This window comes from Jatropha curcas, chromosome 7, assembly GCF_041381405.1.
Source record: "Jatropha curcas cultivar XTBG-Jc1 chromosome 7, XTBG_Jcur_1.0, whole genome shotgun sequence".
In the NCBI taxonomy this organism is placed as follows: Eukaryota; Viridiplantae; Streptophyta; class Magnoliopsida; order Malpighiales; family Euphorbiaceae; genus Jatropha; species Jatropha curcas.
Genome location: NC_143157.1, coordinates 22,901,623 through 22,919,783, shown reverse-complemented (window position 1 = coordinate 22,919,783; position 18,161 = coordinate 22,901,623). Strand labels below are relative to the sequence as shown.

The 18,161-nt window shown below is 34.0% G+C and overlaps 1 protein-coding gene, 1 long non-coding RNA gene and 2 pseudogenes across 3 annotated transcripts; 1 reads left to right on the top strand and 3 right to left on the bottom strand.

The window, feature by feature from the left end:
* The first annotated feature begins 845 nt into the window (after nt 1-845).
* On the top strand, nt 846-5,119 carry HL (HAL2-like protein). Its single transcript, XM_089723838.1, has 4 exons — nt 846-1,378; nt 3,264-3,954; nt 4,125-4,485; nt 4,830-5,119. The coding sequence occupies exons 1-3, from the start codon at nt 1,222-1,224 to the stop codon at nt 4,426-4,428; spliced, it is 1,152 nt and encodes a 383-aa protein (XP_089579964.1). The 5' UTR covers nt 846-1,221; the 3' UTR covers nt 4,429-4,485; nt 4,830-5,119.
* Nucleotides 5,078-7,698, bottom strand: LOC149494987 (putative disease resistance protein At4g27220; annotated as a pseudogene).
* On the bottom strand, nt 6,206-10,727 carry LOC149494986 (putative disease resistance protein At5g43740; annotated as a pseudogene). The gene is made up of 3 exons (XR_016321682.1): nt 10,596-10,727; nt 7,680-9,896; nt 6,206-6,344 (listed from the first exon to the last, which is right to left on the bottom strand). The product of XR_016321682.1 is annotated as a putative disease resistance protein At5g43740 (transcript).
* Nucleotides 10,728-12,757: 2,030 nt separating this feature from the next.
* LOC149494985 (uncharacterized) lies at nt 12,758-14,901 on the bottom strand. Its single transcript, XR_016321681.1, has 2 exons — nt 14,838-14,901; nt 12,758-13,024 (listed from the first exon to the last, which is right to left on the bottom strand). It is a non-coding gene; the product is annotated as an uncharacterized LOC149494985 (long non-coding RNA).
* Between the last annotated feature and the right edge of the window lie 3,260 nt (nt 14,902-18,161).

Here is an 18,161-nt window from a genome sequence, read left to right as displayed (position 1 = left end):
AAAAAAGAAAAGAAATAAAATAATAGCTTTAATTATATAGATCTTTTTAATATTTTAATCTAATCCAATCACATTCATCAATTATTCTTCTTTACACTGACAATACGTAATTGCCATCAAATTAATAACTTATCCATGAAGTTCCTCTTCTCTAATAGAGGAGGTTGAGTGTTTAATTAACTTATGATTTTTTTATCTTCTAAAATTTTAAAAAAAGTTTGGAATTATTAAGTTAATAATTAATATATTTATTATTTTTTACATGATACATGATAATTGTTTTAACAAAAAGAAAATAAAAATTTATAATTATTCATTAAAATTTTAAATAATTTATTTTGAGTCAATGAATTTAAAGTATTAGACAATTATTTATCTTTGAATTTTTATGTTTTATAGAATTATAGTTGTGTTGAAAATAGTATTTTTTTTTTTTAATTTACACAATCAAATAGTTTTTCATTTTTTAATCATAAAAACTAAATGCTCTAATTTTGGCAACTTATTCTATAGGTAACACGTCATTTCATCAATTTTAAATTTAATATTCGATGTCTAACTAGTTTAAATCTAATGGTAAAAAAAGATTATATATTAATACATAAAATTTTAAATCTATACTGTAGTCTTATCTGAAAAATAAAAGTTAATAAGTTTAGTGTTGATAGATAAAAGTTTTTTTTGAAGGTAATTGATAAATAAAAGTTTAGAGATTTTAGTAAAATTCAATAAATTCAAGGAGTTAAAATATTTGTTTTCCCTAATTTTTTTTTTAAAATGATCTGAAATAAATTAGTATCCAATTTTAAAAAGTTGAAAAAAGGAAAATAAAATTAATATGGACATCATTATTAGGGAGGGAAAAGAAAAGCAGAGAAATCTATCTGATCAAAAATCTGAATGCGATCATTGCTCTTCGGTCGACATTCAAAGATATAATTAAAAAAACAGAAAGTGGAGTCAAAAACTCCGAAGAGGAGACAAATCGAAGCCTTTCCTTTCATCATTTTCTCTCGAGACAAACTACAAAATCCGCAGCCACCACATATGATGTAGTTTTGTTTCATAAATGCAAACATGGACGCATTACAGGTTAAAAAAATCCCAGTGACCGAAGCAAGTTGGAGGCCTAGATTCTTCTTTTGGCGTAAATCCTGAGGTGGGTATCTGCTAAAGGCTTGATTTTTGCACCTGGGTTTGTTAACAAAAAAATTTTAAATCATGGAAAATGGGAAGAAGTATGCTAAAGAACTTGATGTTGCTGTTAGAGTTGTTCATATGGCTTGTTCTCTTTGTCAGAGAGTGCAAGCGGGGCTGGTTAATCAAAGTACTGATCACGTTAAGTCTAAGGATGATAATTCTCTTGTTACTGTTGCAGGTACTTTTTAATTTATGGACTTTGTGAATTTATTTTCAATTGGTGAAGCGTGTTTTTTTTTTTTTTTTTGTTTTTTTTTTTTGGTGGGGGTGGCGGGGGTTGGGGTGGTTCTATTTGCTTTGAATTAGGTGTTCTTTCATTGATTTTTTTTTTTTTTTTTTTTTGGTTTTTTGGATTCATGAGGTTGATTGGCATTTGAAATGTGGCATCTCACTATTGTTAATTTACTTGTCTTGAATTGTTTTATCCTGATAAAGTTTGGGATGAGAAAGGAAATTGTAGAAGAGGAATTGAATTCATTTAAAATGATTGATTATTAGGAATATTTATGGCTAATGTAGCCATTTGGCATTCAATTCTTTCCTTTTCTGGAAATTAAAATAGGCCAAATTCAGTGTTCCTACTTTTCAAAATAAATACAAAGGAAATTGCGTTATCTCTAGTCATCACCAATTTTTAAGAAGGGTAGTGAATCCTGAAACTGAACTTGCAAACATTGTTTTTCTATTTGTTTTAGGATAATGAATGTGTTGAAGAATTATTGGATGGTTTAAGATTGATGGTAGGATCATGCTTCAGTTGAATCAGTTCTATTTATTTATAGAAATCTGGAATTCATAGTCACCACTGGCATCTTCGAAGAATACAGTCCCCTGTACTAGAACCTTTATGATATTCATCCTGATGATTTTGAATTTTTCTTTTATTTTATAAAATGTAACTTTCTGGTAAAGCTGTCATTTGCTATTGGGCTTGTGGTGGATGAGTTTCCCTTATCTGTCCCTCATAGTGTTGGTTGGAGAAACTATCTGCTTAAAATCAGTGTTTGTTTTTTATGCAACTGTTGGTGAATGGTCAATGCGCTTACCTTGTTCTTGGGATTTAGAATCATTTAAAGTACTTGATGCTCTATGAAACTTGATCATCATAGTAAATAACATGAGAACTTTGAGCTGATGTCCTTGTATTTATTTTTTTATGCTCCACAAAATTTAAGCTAATCATAGTAAATTGAGATATAATAGATACATAAAACTTTGAGCTAGTATTTATTTATTTATTTATTTTTATGTGAGGTGAAATAATTTAAAAAGGTTTTGATAGCAGGGGAATAATGAATTTCCTTGGGTGAATAGTTGGCACAATTTATTTAGGTTCTGACTTCAATGCGTATCACATACTACTAGATTATGCTGTATATCTAGATCATAGAATTAAGAACTTATTATGACAACTTAAGGCATTTGATGATAATCTGAATATCAAAGAATTGCTTTTAAGAATGAGGTTTTTTGGTTATATTGGGTTAATAGTAGATCATGCTTAGGAAAATCTTTGATCGTACGTAAGCACTTCTCAAAAGGGGAAAAAGGAGAGAGATTTGAAAAACCAAGAGAAATATCATTGCTAACCAGGTATTCTCAAGTTTCTTTCAGAACACAGACTTAGTCAAATAGATATCAATTTAGTTAATAGGGAATCCACACATTAGGTGTTTTGGCTTATTAGCCTAAATAATCCATGATCTGGATTGCATGATTTGGATCAAATTGCTTGATAGGTGCAACAATATCTGGTAACATTGTGTTTTAGAAATGCAAAAGTTCAATCATCAGTTTGTTGCATGGAAGAATACATTTAGAGACCCAAATGGCCTTCTTTTGCTGAACTTAAGTTCTTGATTTTCAACTTCTAAGGGCTTTCGGTTTATGCACCCATTAATGTGAAGCATAGACTTGTAATTGTTTAGCTGGGTAGAGGTGCTATTGAATTTTTGAAGTTATCACTGGAATAATTTTTCTGTGATATAATGTTCTATGCTTAGATTATGTATATATTTCTCCACCCTTATTTGTTAATTCTGTTGACGCAAATGTTTGAACAGATTGGAGTGTTCAAGCAACTGTTAGTTGGATACTTTCAGAATCTTTTAGGGATCAAAATGTACTGATCATTGCTGAAGAAGATGTGAACACCCTCTCTGAAGCTGACTCAGCAGGTTTGCTGACTCCTGTAACAAACACTGTGAATGAAATCTTAGCTGAAGCATCAAAATATGGGTTTCAGAGTCCCAAGGAAGCCCTTGGAGGTGCACAAATTCTTGAGGCTATCAGTCGATGCAACTCTACTGGTGGCCCCACCGGAAGGCATTGGGTACTTGATCCTGTTGATGGAACATTAGGATTTGTGCGTGGAGATCAGTATGCTATAGCTCTAGCCTTGATTGAGGAGGGAAATGTAGTGATTGGAGTTCTTGGGTGTCCAAATTACCCTATGAAGAAAGAATTGTTGAATCATCATCATCATAAGTATTCTCAGAGCATGTCAAAATTGTCTGATCCCACTTCTCATACATGGGAGAAAGGATGTGTTATGTATGCACAGAGTGGCAGTGGTGAGGCATGGATGCAACCATTAATACATGGAAATAAGAAATTTGAATGGCCAAATTCTGCAGAAAAGATACAGGTTTCTTCCATTGATGATCCAGAGCTGGCAACCTTCTGTGAACCTGTTGAGAAGGCTAACTCGAACCATGCCTTCACAGCTGGGGTTGCTTACAGCATGGGGGTTAAGTATGTTATGTTTTTCTTTTATTAGTCCCCTTGCTCATTTTCTCGTTTTAAGTAATTTGATTGATGTTTTGGCTGCTTTTCTTTTTGGTTTTAATGGCAAATTACAATCAAAATTGATGGATGTTGGATCTGTTTTGATGCTAATATGTTTATTCATGCTCTAATGGCAGAAACCAACCTTTGCGTGTCCATAGCATGGTCAAATATGCAGCCATTGCTCGAGGAGATGCTGAGATTTTTATGAAATTTGCTTCAAGTGGTTACAAAGAGAAGATATGGGATCATGCTGCTGGAGTTGTCATTGTAGAAGAGGCTGGTGGTGTGGTCACTGACGCTGGAGGAAGGCCCCTAGACTTCTCAAGGGGAGTATACTTAGAGGGTCTTGATCGGGGCATAATTGCTTGCTCTGGGCCTTCACTGCATGATAAACTCATTGGGGCTGTTTATGCTAGCTGGGATTCTTCTAATCTATGAAAGCTCCTGAATCTTGGTGATGAACTTATTCGGCACAATTTTCATCATCTTTTCAGGGTAAAGCCATGCTCTAATTGGTATTTTTGTGTTGGTAGACACTCTTTTTATTTGGCATATAGCTCTCATGCACAAACTTATCTGAAGAAGCATGTTAAGTTAAAAGTTTCCAGCTTGTCTTAAAATCTGAAGCAGAGTTTTAGTCTTGTTCTTGGATTGTATCTCCATAAATGAAAATTTTCCAACTTGGTGTGTCCATTTGCTGGTGTCAAGTTGATTTGATTACTGTCTTGCAAATTTGGCATTCAATATCAGACATTTGTTAATCTGCACAACCTCCCATGTCTTTTAAGCTAATCTATGAGATCTCATTTTGGCTTTTCCTTTTCTTTTTTTTATTTCAGATTATTTCAGGCCAAGAAAGTTACTGTGACAGGTTGCAGGCTTTTACACAGACTGATTTTACTCTTTTGCTGTTGAAGAGTGGCAGATTTGACACAATGCACTCTATCATACAAGCTTTCTTCAAGGTTTTGTAAAGAGGAATATCTTATACGTTCTTGTCATCCAATCTTTAGCTGGAATACCTATACTGTAATGAATAGTTTTGGTGGCAAATTTCCGCAATGGTTAAATCTTGATACAGAATTGGTTGCTTTGAAATACGAAACATAATTGGAATCATTCAATTTAATCTTACAGGTAGTCAATCATTGAAGACTCCTCTACATTCTCTAAGTTCATTCAATTTATATCTCCACTCACTGACATTATCTACTCCTCTCATTTCCTCAGCAACACTAATAATTTAGAAGGCAAACCTTCACATTCTTCGACTACTTCCTCTGCAATTTCTTCAACTCCTGAAGTTACTGGATTTTTAACCCCTAACTTTTCCTTAAACAGCGTCTCTGCTTCTGCAACAGAAAGAGGCTCAATTTTAATAGTTTCCCTGCAATCCATCCTTCGACATAACATCAACGATCGAGTAGTTATAATCAGCTTGCATCCCTTCACTTGACTTGGAATGCCAACATCATCTTGATCAAAAGAACTTGAAAGTCCATCTAAGACTATCACACATTGCTTTCTTCTTAAAATTCCTTTATGTAACTTAGTTGCTCTTTTCCTTTTATCTTCCTCCTCGAAATCGAGCCCTACTTCTTTGGCAATTTCGTTCTGCAACTTGTGAATGCTGAAATCTTCAGATGCAGTAAACCAGTAAACATTACCAAAAGTAGCATTTCTGAGGAGTTCATTATGTACATGCATCATACTTGCAGTTTTTCCAACTCCTTGAACTCCATAAACTCCGATTCTTTGTGTTTCATCATTCTTTAAGCATTTCAATATCCTCTCTAGAACTTCTCCTTTTGAATTTTGACCGACCAACCTTGTTGCTGGTAATTCCTTTCCACTACTTTCATAAGCATCAAGAAAAAGAGAATCAAAATTTCCCTTCTCATAAAGCTCTTCTACTTCTTGAACATTCTTTTCGAGACGAGTTTCCCACCATGGCCCTAGTGAATATTTTCTTTCCCCAATTTGTTTTTCAATTCCTAAACATCATTTTTCTTTCTTTCGACACTTCTCAACCAATTTTCAACTTCTCTTTTTCGCTTCTTTCCAGAACGAAACTCCGAGAGTTCTAACTTAATATCATTCTCTACACTACATAACGATTCCAATCTTCTTTCGAGAATTTTCCTATTTTCTTCAATTCGGTTGTGATAGCCAGTTACTCGATATATGGTCTTAAAGACTTCAAAATTTTCCCATATGGACTCCAAGAACTGTGTAACGATAGCAGCAGCAGCACCACCTCATCCCAATAATGCCAAGAACTCCATTCTCTATTTCTTTACATATATGCCTAAAAATAAAAAATCACCATATATTTGTACCACCACACTTACTACCTGAGAAGAATAAGAGATATAAAAAGAGGAATTTTAGCAAATCAATAGTGGCAAAGTAAGATTTACAGAGGATGAAAGAGGATTTAAATTTACAAAATTAGAGATATATAATTAAGATATGCAATGGCAATTTTACTTATCAATTTCCTTTCCTTTTCCCCTTGATTTTTCTTTTTTTTTTTTTAATTTTTATTTTGGGTTAAAATTAACAAAAATGGTTATTTTATTAGCAGATTTGAAAAGGGTTTAAACAAGAAAATATCCCCTCTCCATTTTTGTTTTTAGATCATTACAGCAAAGTGATAGCTAATTAGACAAATAACACACCAAGAACTCTCTCTCACTTGATAAAATAGACTAAAGAAATCTTGGGTAACACTATTTGATCAACATATACAAGAAACTTATTTATTTTTGAAAAGTATAAAGTATAGCAGATTCTGAAGCCCAAGAAAACAGTGAAAGGAAAGAAACAAGTAAAAGAAGAAAATTTTATTTACTTTAAACCCACATAAAATCTAGTTAGAGTGGTCGAGTTTACATACCTGCTAGGAAATTAGAGAAGCAAATTAGAAGAATAGAGAATTCTCATGATGAAATCAAGAAAGTGGCAACTTGGTTTCAGTATATGCAAACGCAAGTCAATTTAATCCAGTCTTTATATCACTTTCCTAGCAAGCGCATGTTTTTGGGTAGGAAATAACCATCATGATGACTTTGTGCTTTTAATAAATTATGTAAATAAGAAATTCATATCAGGACTCAGTGAGTATTGGGCTAATAATGGGCCCTATAACAACAACATACACAAATGTCAGAAAATTATAAAAAACGACAACTGAGTTTTTAATTATATTTTAATTCACAAAAGAGCCCAAAGACAACGTCATTTGAAAATTACTATTAAAAGCCATCTTCTTACATGTTAAAGTTTTAAAAGTTTTATATGTTATTTGTCCAAAGTTTCAGGAGGTTGGGGGTAGTTTTTCTTTAATTTGTTTATAAGGTATTTGGAGAGTTACAATTTGCAATTTCTAAGACATATTTCAAGAATCTGTTATTTTGTTACTTCAAAATATTGGCAATGTCACACATCTATAATCATAGATTATCAAACTAAAATAGTGTATTACCGGTAAATATTTATCTCCAACAATTTCAAAATTCAACTTGTTAGTTATGTACCTCCATTTACGTTATTATTTAAAAAATTACAAATTTTTTTACTAAAAGGGATTGTTCTGAGTGGAAAGGATTCATGTCTCTTAAGAGCTTAACATGGTGTGTAAGCAAGATTATACTTAGCCTGTTTGGTTAAGAATCAAATATTCTTACCTATGCGTATGTTCTCCATTTCTGCCACACATCTTCTCCTTGCTGATGCTGCAATTACACAAACGCACTTATTCACCAAGCTGAATTCAGTTCTTCTTCTATTTGTACAAATTTCAATCTTGATCTTCTCCAACACAAAGATGGTATTTGCTTATCTCTTTACTCTCATACGACGTAGTTCAATGATGAAAGCTTAAGACGTTCTTTCAAAGAACGGAGGTCTAACTCACCAACTTCATGGAAACGACAGTTCAAAGTTTCCAACTTCCTCAAGGATGCTATTTCCTCTCCTCTAACTACTAATGAGGGGTCAAATAGGAGGACTTGTAGGTTGTAAAGCTTAGGTACTATCCCAAGTGGTAACTCCTTCAGTTTAGTACGAACAAGACGTAAACACCTAAGATTAGACAGCAATTCTAAGCCTTCAGGAACTTCTTCAAGTCCACTCATATTGACATCCAACTTCCTCAGTTCCTTAAGCTTTGCTACTGAAGGCACATGCCTTAGATTGAAACAAAATTTAAGTAATAATACATTGAGATTAACTAGGTTAGAGACTGAATCGGACAACTCTATTATACCTGTCCCAGAAAGATCAAGAACTTTTAGCCCATGTAAGTGCTGAAAAAAAGAATCAGCAATTGATCTCAATTGCTCATTGCCACACAACAACAAGGTTGAAAGATTGGGACACATTGGAGAATAGCCAGAAGGAATTTCTTCTACGTTGTTATTCATTAATGAAACTCTAACAAAATTCTCATTCCAATACCCCCAATTTGGCATTTCCAACGACTGTTTACCAGCTTTAACCATTGCTAGCGGTTTCACCTTCATTATTTGGATGGCCATATCCCGTATCAAGTCATGCATCTTCACACATCTGCACCCTAATTCCATTACATTTTCCAATAAGCAAGCCTTTTCAAGTCTACTGAACATGGTATAGCCCTCATCAAGTTGTGTCTTGCCTACTTCCTCCTTCTATTACTCCCTCAACAATTAAGTACTCTATCAATACCTTTCTGTCAATCTGGTGGTCTTCTGGATACAATGCACAGTATAAGAAACATTGCTGCAATGCTGAATCAATCAAGCGATCATAACGGAATTTCAATAATTGGAATACCTCCAATTCCATGTCACCTTTTTTAACTTTTGATTCTTCCAATTCCCTCGGTGCATTCCTCCACTCACACACATCCATCACTCCTGTCATGCTTTCTGCCATTGTTATAATTCCAAGAGGCAAACCAGCACATTCACTTGCAATAGCTTTTGCAATCCCCTTAACTTCTAGAGGAGGTGGATCCCCTACTTTCTCCTTGAACAAATTCCAGGCGTCTTCTTCAGAAAGAGGCTCTACTTTGATGACCTTGTTACAACCCATCCTCTGACAAACATCTCATGAACGACTTGTGAGAATCAATCTGCTTCCACTCTTTCCAATTGGTATACCTACTTTCTCTAGAGGAAAATGATTCCATAAATCATCTAGAACAAGAACAAAATTTTGTTTAAGGATTGACGCTTTTGACAGTTTTGCAGCTCTTTTCTTCTCATCATCTTCATCGGAAAGATCCAAATATATAGCTTTGGCAATAAGATGCTGCAATTTATAAATGCTAAAATCTCGTGATACAGTAATCCAATAAACATGATGAAATTTATTTTGACCTCGTAGAAGCTGATTATGGACATGTTTCACAAGGGTTGTTTTACCCACTCCTCCCATCCCATAAATGCCAAAGATTAAGATCTGATCCTTCATTAAACATTCCCAAATATTATTTTTGTTTATTTGAAAAGCTCTACCCACTAATTTTGTTGTTAACAATACATACTCACCAGTCTCATGTACGTCAAATGCAACGCCCCCTTGAAATCTACCTTTATCAATGAGCTCTATCACTTCTTTGGTCATTTTCTCCACATTCTCTCCCAGTAAGCCATTCCATCTACTTTCTTCCACTGCTTGTACTATGCTTTCAACTTCATTTTTTATCCTTCCTACATTTCCCAACCAATTTTCAACTTCTTTCTTCCGTTTCTTACCAGTCAATGACTCTTCAATCTTAAGTTCATAATTTATATCAGCTTCAATGCTTTCCAATTCTTGCAATTTTCTTTTCAGAGTTTGCCTTCTCTCCTCAAAGTTCCAAATACGTTGCACAATTGGCCCGGCTATTTCTTTGGCTTTACCCAACAGCTCCATACCTGATATCAAAGTATCATTAGCTTATATAAGGAACACAAGAACCAATTCCTACAGTCTCCTTAAACATTATCTACGTGAGTAGAAAAGACCAAAACAACGTCAGAAATACCCAGGAATACACTCAAGTACTTAGAAATAGAATTCATCCTCTCGGTTGAATAATTTTAACGATGTAGAATTTCATTTATCCTAAACATGAAAATGTGGATTTGCAAATTAATTTCATTTATGAATGTGCACTTTTATACGCCAGTTATCTTCATTATTACTGTTTAATATGTATTCATTTTATCTTCATTGAATTTTAATTAATTAGCAGTTGTTATCTTCGTTCTAAATTTCTAACTTTACTAATATATTTTAGTTTCTAGAGCTGCCAATTATATAAAGTTCCCTAAAGTAATTAGTTGGTACTTTCCTAGATCTAACAGGAACTCCTCAGGTTGCTGGTTGAACACTGGGAATCATAATTTTGATTTCTTTAAATCATTTCCAAACCAGAAAACATTCATTTATAACATTATAAATCAGAAAATATACCCAAATTTGAAAAATTACTATCAAGATTCTGGAAATCAAATGTAGAGTTCTCCAAGAAAAGCTAACCAAACATAAAATGATTAAGCAACATCAAGTTCTTATGGCACCATAAAATCAACGGAAAGTAGAAGTGAGCGAGAGAAACAGGCATCATGTACCTGGAATATAAATTTTGATTATAGGTAGCGAAAAAGAGCAGCAAGTGAAGATGAGAGTTAAAACCAAAAGAAATGGTTGGAAGCGAAGGCATTCAGAACAGAACAAAGACGGTGAAATCGTTGTTTGCGCAAGGAAACGACGAAAAGAAGTCAACTTCCAATAACATGAGTTCACTTTTTTTTTTTATAATAATATTTTTATTACTTATCCAAAATTATAAACTTTTATCTTTGAATTCTATTAATGACTCCAAATTTAGTTATTGATTACAAAAATATGAATTATTTATCACGTTTTAGTTTCTATATATTGAATTATATTGCACTTTAATTTTTAAAATTGTAAATTACATAATAATTAATATTAATTGTTTTTAAAATTTATCACGGAATAGATGTAATATTAATTATTTTAATCGGTTGACTTTATCACCTTGCCGAAAAGAACTTAGAAGAGTCTTAATCATAGTTCAAGATTGTTTATCAATTCCCAAATAGAATTTCAATCATGTTTTGCAAGGGTTTACTTACTTTTAACTCCATGGAGTGAAATGACTTTTTCATTCATATGATAACACAAAAATACGAATTCCATGGGTTCAGTCAAGAAGTACATTTCTACAATTGCAGCATAAGCAGGCGAAAACATGTGCCAGTTCTTCCAGCAGATGTCAAAGTTTTGGAAATTAAAAATTGCCACCAAAATACAACTGAATTGAACTCGCTTTCCATTTGTGACTCAAGTGTAATAATAGAATGCCTGGTTTCCTTCACCCCAACTTCTATATTTCAAGGCCCTGACGTAATCAGCAGGGAAGGAACCAACGGTACCAGCTACTATACTTAATAGTAATACTGTCTTTTCCCATCTTAAAACTATATATATATATATCGAGACGTCGAAGTTTGATCAAGTTGTTCCCTTCTTGCCTGTTGTCGAACCTTCATAAACTGGAAGATTTCTGTTGGCTACTGTAAAAATATAGGGGAGTTGATAGCAACAGAAGAAGAAGAAGAAGAAGAAGACGAAGAAGAAGAAGAAGAAAGCCATTGTCTACAGTTAGTCTCCCAAAACTGCGTTCTTTCAGGTTAATGCACTTGCCAGAATTGAAGAGCATTTGCAAAAAAATAACATTGTAGTCTTCCTAAAAATTGGTTCATCAATGTATTGAATTAATGTAGTCTTCCTAAAAATAACAATATTCCAAATTTTCGCAACTTCCTTTGGTGATGTTACTTCCTCCACTTTAACTGTAGCCCTGCTGCCAAGCCCAAGAAATTGCAAATGAGAAAGCTTAATTAGGTAATCTAAGACGAAACACCTTTATTCTTGTATAACTGAGATTAGAGCTTAGAGGCTTAGTTTATGATGAATGATGAAGTTAATGATGAGTTACAGTTAAAGAAATATAACTATGGTGAGAACAAAATCAAGCATATCCTTTCTGTGACAAGTATCTGGAAAAGGATTTGAAGATTCAATTAAATGAAGAACAAGCATAAATATAGTATATTTATTATCTACAGATACAGAAAACACAAAGTGCAGCAGACAGAGAGAAAATGCAGAATTACTGTGGAAACCTATGGAAAAGTGGGCAGAGGATCTTGTGAGATGTTCATTAATGGAAAATAACATTGGGGAGATCCCTTGTGGTTACTCATCAAGGTTTCCTAGTCTCTCAACCTTGTCGTTGAGTTTCAATGAAGGATTTAGATCAATTTCTGCGATGCGCTAAAGGTGCTTGATCTTTCTTATACAAATATTCAAGAATTGCCCGATTCTGTCTAATCCTTGGTTAATCTCTTTTAATTTGATTGCACAAAATATGGGCCTTTTTTAATACTACTGAACCCAAAATAGGAAGGTCCATAGTACCTAAAATAGGAGCCCAAAAGTCCATAGAACTAAAAACCTTTTGTTGACTTTGACCTTTTCTATCATTATCCATTGCAAGATATAGTCCAATAAGCACAACCACCTACTTTATTTTTCTGATACAAAATTACTTTCTTTTATTATGCAGTCATTTAACTAAAATAACATATCCTTATTTGATAATTTCCCACTGTCACGACCCATTTCCATGGGCCGGACCGGCACTAGGGCCCAGGTAAGCTTAAGGCCCCCGAGGCCCGTAGTAAGCCTGAAACGCTACAAATTTGCTATCTCAATAAAATTTTAAACATTTACAAATTTCCCTGCTTACAATACACTATAGTTATAATACAGGCTCACAGAATTATTCCATCTATAATAATACACAACTTAAAAGTATACAAGTTCTATAACTGCAGAGTTTACTGACGGATGTATACATATAAGTCTTCGGACAATTATCTATTTAATTGATCAATACTAAAATTAGCGAATTTCTTTTTAACGGCGAAGAGCAGAGTTATAACTGGGATTTAGAAAATGCTACTTCCTGAAAGAATTGAACAAAAGGGATGTGAGTTTATTAATGAATAATAATTATTGCACAACACACACATTCACACATTTGTATAAATATATCAACCTAGTCATCCGACTAGGTATATGCTCACACAGCCAGTCACACAAATGGCATATCACCAGCACTCACAATTATTAACATCTTCATATAATCACATCACGTGGAAATTAGTCAGTGGCGTCACCTAAACCCCCGACGAGCCGTCCTCTCAAACAGCCCATCCTCTCAAACATGTGCACCCGGGGAGCCAATCCCCCATATCTGGCCGACCGGTCTAATCCTCACTTGACCAGTCCTCTCAATATTTTATTTTACATTCTCTCTTTTCTTTTCCATCTCATCAACATCATTTCATCAATTCATCAGGTGCACACGGGGGCGCCGATCTCCCATTTACCCGGCCGACGGTCCAATTTCACAATTCATCATAATCAGGATCCATGCTTTATCGACCGTCCTCACAAACCCATGGTGACCCACTTCATCCCAATTCCACACAAGCAAAGCACAGCAATATCACAACACAATTAATCAAACATTGCAAACAAATGCAGACATATTATTCAATTGGACATCGTAATGCAATGCACAATTAAACATCCAAAATCAATGCAAATAAATAAATAAATAAATAATAGAATTGACAATAAACAACGATAATAAAATAAATAACAATAATAACAATAATAATGCAAATAAATAACTAAATATATAAATAATGAAATGAATAATAAAGATAATAAATAATTAGAGCACCGGATTTATTATGTACCAAATTATAGAACTAATCTAAATAAACTTATTTATTATGTTGTTAATTAAAATTTAGTTTAATTTCTGTCAAAATTTCGGCAGCACCTCCCCTAAAAATTGGACTATCTACCTGCTCACATATCACAATATCATTATATCTTTATCAATCAAAGCACACAGCCCATCCGTCGGGCAAGCAATCAATTTATTCTCCCTTCCTCCAACTAAGTAACAAAATAATTATTATTTAACCATCTATACAAAACCTTAACTTTACTTAATACATGATTTCAACATTGATACAAATTAGTTTACTACTAATACAAAAATATTCATAGCTTTACTAAGATTAAACAAATAAGTAAATAAATACGCGATTAAATGAAAATGGTTATTTGTTTAATCTCCACATCCTACTTCTTTAAACTATCCGATCTTATATACCTTCAATAATCGTACAAAGTTATGGCTCATATTTCTTTGACCAACATTAACTAGGATCTTATGTAACAACTTAATAATCCGTGAATCACTATCCTCACCAAGCAAGATTATAGGAAACGTCCTATTTAAATTGTCTATTAAGCATAACTAAATAGGTATACTCTAGCTAATCAAGTCTTAGCACGAATTGAATTTGTAACTCAATACACTATAGCCTTTGCTACTCATTAAGCAAAATTTAACCAAAATAACTAAACTAGCTGCTGCCTCAACAGTAATTAAAAATTCATATATATGAACTTAATTAAACCGAAAACTACAATTTCTCTAATCACAAGTTGTTGCCATCTATCCAATTCTTAGCCTATAAATAAAAATTACCTCAATAACACCAAATCACCCACTAAATCACAAAATTCATGAAATATACTAGAAAAGGTTGAGAATTTATTTACAAAAGACTATAAATGTTCATATATTTTCAAGTTAATCCAATAAGTTAATCTCTTGTTATTCAATTTAGTCTATTAAATAATTCAATTAATTCTTTATATATAAAAATTGAGAACTGAGTTTTAGAACGTACCCATTGGGAATCGGGCGACGATTCCATGATCAGCGCGAAGGGAAGAGGATTCTGTCTCTCGGGGCCTCGCCGGAGTGCCATCGGCCGGTCACCGGACCGCCGCCGGCCGGCCGCCGTGCACGGTGGCCGGAAAAGCTAAACCGCCCAGAAAATTGCAAGGTCACCACCACCTGACTCCAATTTTCGCGAGGAGTCCAAATCTACCATCGGTTTGATGAGGCAGTGGCTCGTTTGGCCGGATCGACCTCCACAGCCACCTTCAAGCCGCCATCCATGGTGGTTCATCAAAACTCAAGCAAAATCACGTACCAATGGAGGGGAATTGTTCACGTGGAGGAGAGGAGTCAATCGAGACCTTCAGTTCACCTTGAGCCCGTCGGAAATGGCGAGAAGTCGCCGGAGATCGAAGAGTATGACTGTCGGAGGAGATGGTCTCGATTCGCGCCGCTGGAGGTCCAATCGGAGCGAGGGGAAGTTGGAAACGTGACCAGCATCGCCAGAAGAACCGATCGCCGCCTTCATCTTGTTGAGCGGTGGCCGGAAACGCGAAGGAGAGGGAGAGGAGAGACTGTCGCGCGCGCCAGGAAGAAGAAGGGAAAAAGAAGGAGAGAAAAGAAAGGAAAAAGAAAAGGAAGGAAGGAAAGTGGGCTGGGCCATTCCGGTTCGATTCGAACCGGTTCGGTCCGATTAGTGATCTGATCTCATTTGTACGGTTTTCGAGTTTTTCCTATTATTCGTGTGGTTTTCGATAAATCGATTAAATTTCCAGGTCCGGTTTGATTTATTTTAATTATTTTTATTATGTTTTGCAACCTTTCCTCCACTTACTTAATAATACAAGTATTAATAGTAATGATTTTTAATTTAGAATAATTAATTCATATATATATATATATAATAGATTAATCCTGGTGTTTCACGTTATTCTCGAAAATTTTTAACTGTCCTCAAATCGTTCCCGAATGAACTGTTTTGGGCTTAGGCCCAATTCGAAAATTTGGGCTCGAATTGGGACTATGTTACAATTGCAACCCACGCGGCCAAAATTTGCGATTTTTGATTTAATAAAAATTTAAAAGTTTTGAAAATAAAAATTCAGGGTGTTTCAATCTCCCCCCCTTAAGACAATTCGTCCTCGAATTGAAATCTAGTAGGAGAGAGTAAGAATGAACACACAAAGAATTTCAAAGCCATAAGAAATTACTTCCAACACCAAGGGCACATCTCGAGAGTACATAATGTGAACCTAGGAAGGAAAAGGGTCAAGTATTCCAATTGTAATTCTCTCGCCAACCATCATTTTTAGTGCCACCTAGCTAACAGTCACAAGAATTTGAGTTTATTACCTAAATCTCCAATCATTATCTTTAGACAGCTACTGAACTCTTTAGAAAATCTTTCTTGAATAAAAATTTGACAATAAAATCAGGTTTAACAGAAAAGTACATATCATATATCATAGATTTTTCTCAAAATTATGTAACTTCATTTGAAAATTTAAATTTTATTAGACATTCTTCTGTGAAGGCCAAACATAATTTACAAAGGCAAACAATTGTAATTATGATTTACCTACAATCATAAGAATTAACTCGTTCAATTCACATGTGTTATTTAATAAAACCCTTAGTAATCAAAACTTTTGAAAACTTGTTGCTTTACTTCAAAACTATAGGCAAAATCATCTGTAATTTCCGCTATCCATTATATCACAGGCCGCTTCGAAATAACTGTTTTTATTTCTCATTTATGCAAATTCGATTGTCTCTATAATATCTTTACTATAGATTAGTTCATCTGTTATACAGCTCCTAAATCACTGCATCCCTTAGCTATCTGAATCCTGTGAGAATTTTCACTCCTTCCACTTAATCACCAACTTCTCTTTCCAACGCTTATTCCTTATGTCGCCTTAATATTCATCACGAAAATTTAACTTTCATAATAATATCTCTTAGTAATTCGCACTTCCGTTCTCAACCTAAATCTCATCTGATAACCTTTCATTTTACTAATGTTGCCTAATCACCAATAATTTAACTTAGTATTTATTACCTATCTTAAATATTCACCTTTATCTGATACCTATCAACACTGATTTTTCAACTGAATTTTGTTAATTCTCAACCTAATACTACCTTACCATCCAAATATTACATTAAGTTGATCTCAATAACTCCTCATTGTCCAGTTTATATTTACTACTAACCTCTCACTTCCTGTTCATGGCCTAGATTAGAATTTACAACCCACGGTTCTAACATTTTAATTAGAACCTTAATTAAACAAAGGTTCAATTCTCTACGTGGAATTATTAACTCAAGATTCGCATCTACTTATCACTACCTTACGTCAATTTCACATTCAACTTACCTATTTGTTACCTATTATGTCTTACCCTTAAACTATCCAAGTTCATTTCTATTGTTATCTTCCTCACTTATACATTAAACAATCACATACTCCAAATCTAATTGCCACTTAACTTCTATACCAAAATCGACTACCCAACATTTCCAGCGTTCATGTTCTGAACTTGAATCTAACTGTCTACTTACTTATTATTATCTCCACCAGTCTTATTCTTCTTTTTCCAAACTTCTTTCAAAATTTTACTATCCTAGTAACCATTTCATTTTATGATCTAATCCCATTGGCCCGTAATATAAATAGACAGCTTCCAAAAATAATTTTCTAAATAAATAATCAATTTCAATTTATTTATCATAACACAATTTGAATTCAAAATTAAAATGGGGGTTTAAATTTAAAATTTTAGGTAGATAAAATGAAAACAAAAACAAAAATAAAAAGTTTATATTTTTGAACAAACTCTAAAGAAATTCAGTAGCTGTGTTGAAAACTAGACACAAATTTCTAATTGCCCCAAAGTTATTATTTCTGTTCATGAATCTACCATACCAATGAAAATCCTATTTATTCTCTACACTATTCTACTCACTGACAGGAATAGAGTTCACATGAAAAATAGTGTACTGGGTGATCAGGCCAATCCACTACCTTCAGGTATTACTCTATTCCCTATAGTCTATTGATCTACACAATAGGTGTGGATTTTCCCACCTCATAGGGTCTAGTGCGTCCACCATCCCTAGAGAGGAAAATCACAAGTTTCCTTCCTTATGTTGGTTACGGCCGATCCCAACATAAAGAAATTCCTATACTCCGCAGTTGTGTCCTAGAACCCTAACCTAAGCTCTGATACCAACTTTGTCACGACCCATTTCCATGGGCCGGACCGGCACTAGGGCCCAGGTAAGCTTAAGGCCCCCGAGGCCCGTAGTAAGCCTGAAACGCTACAAA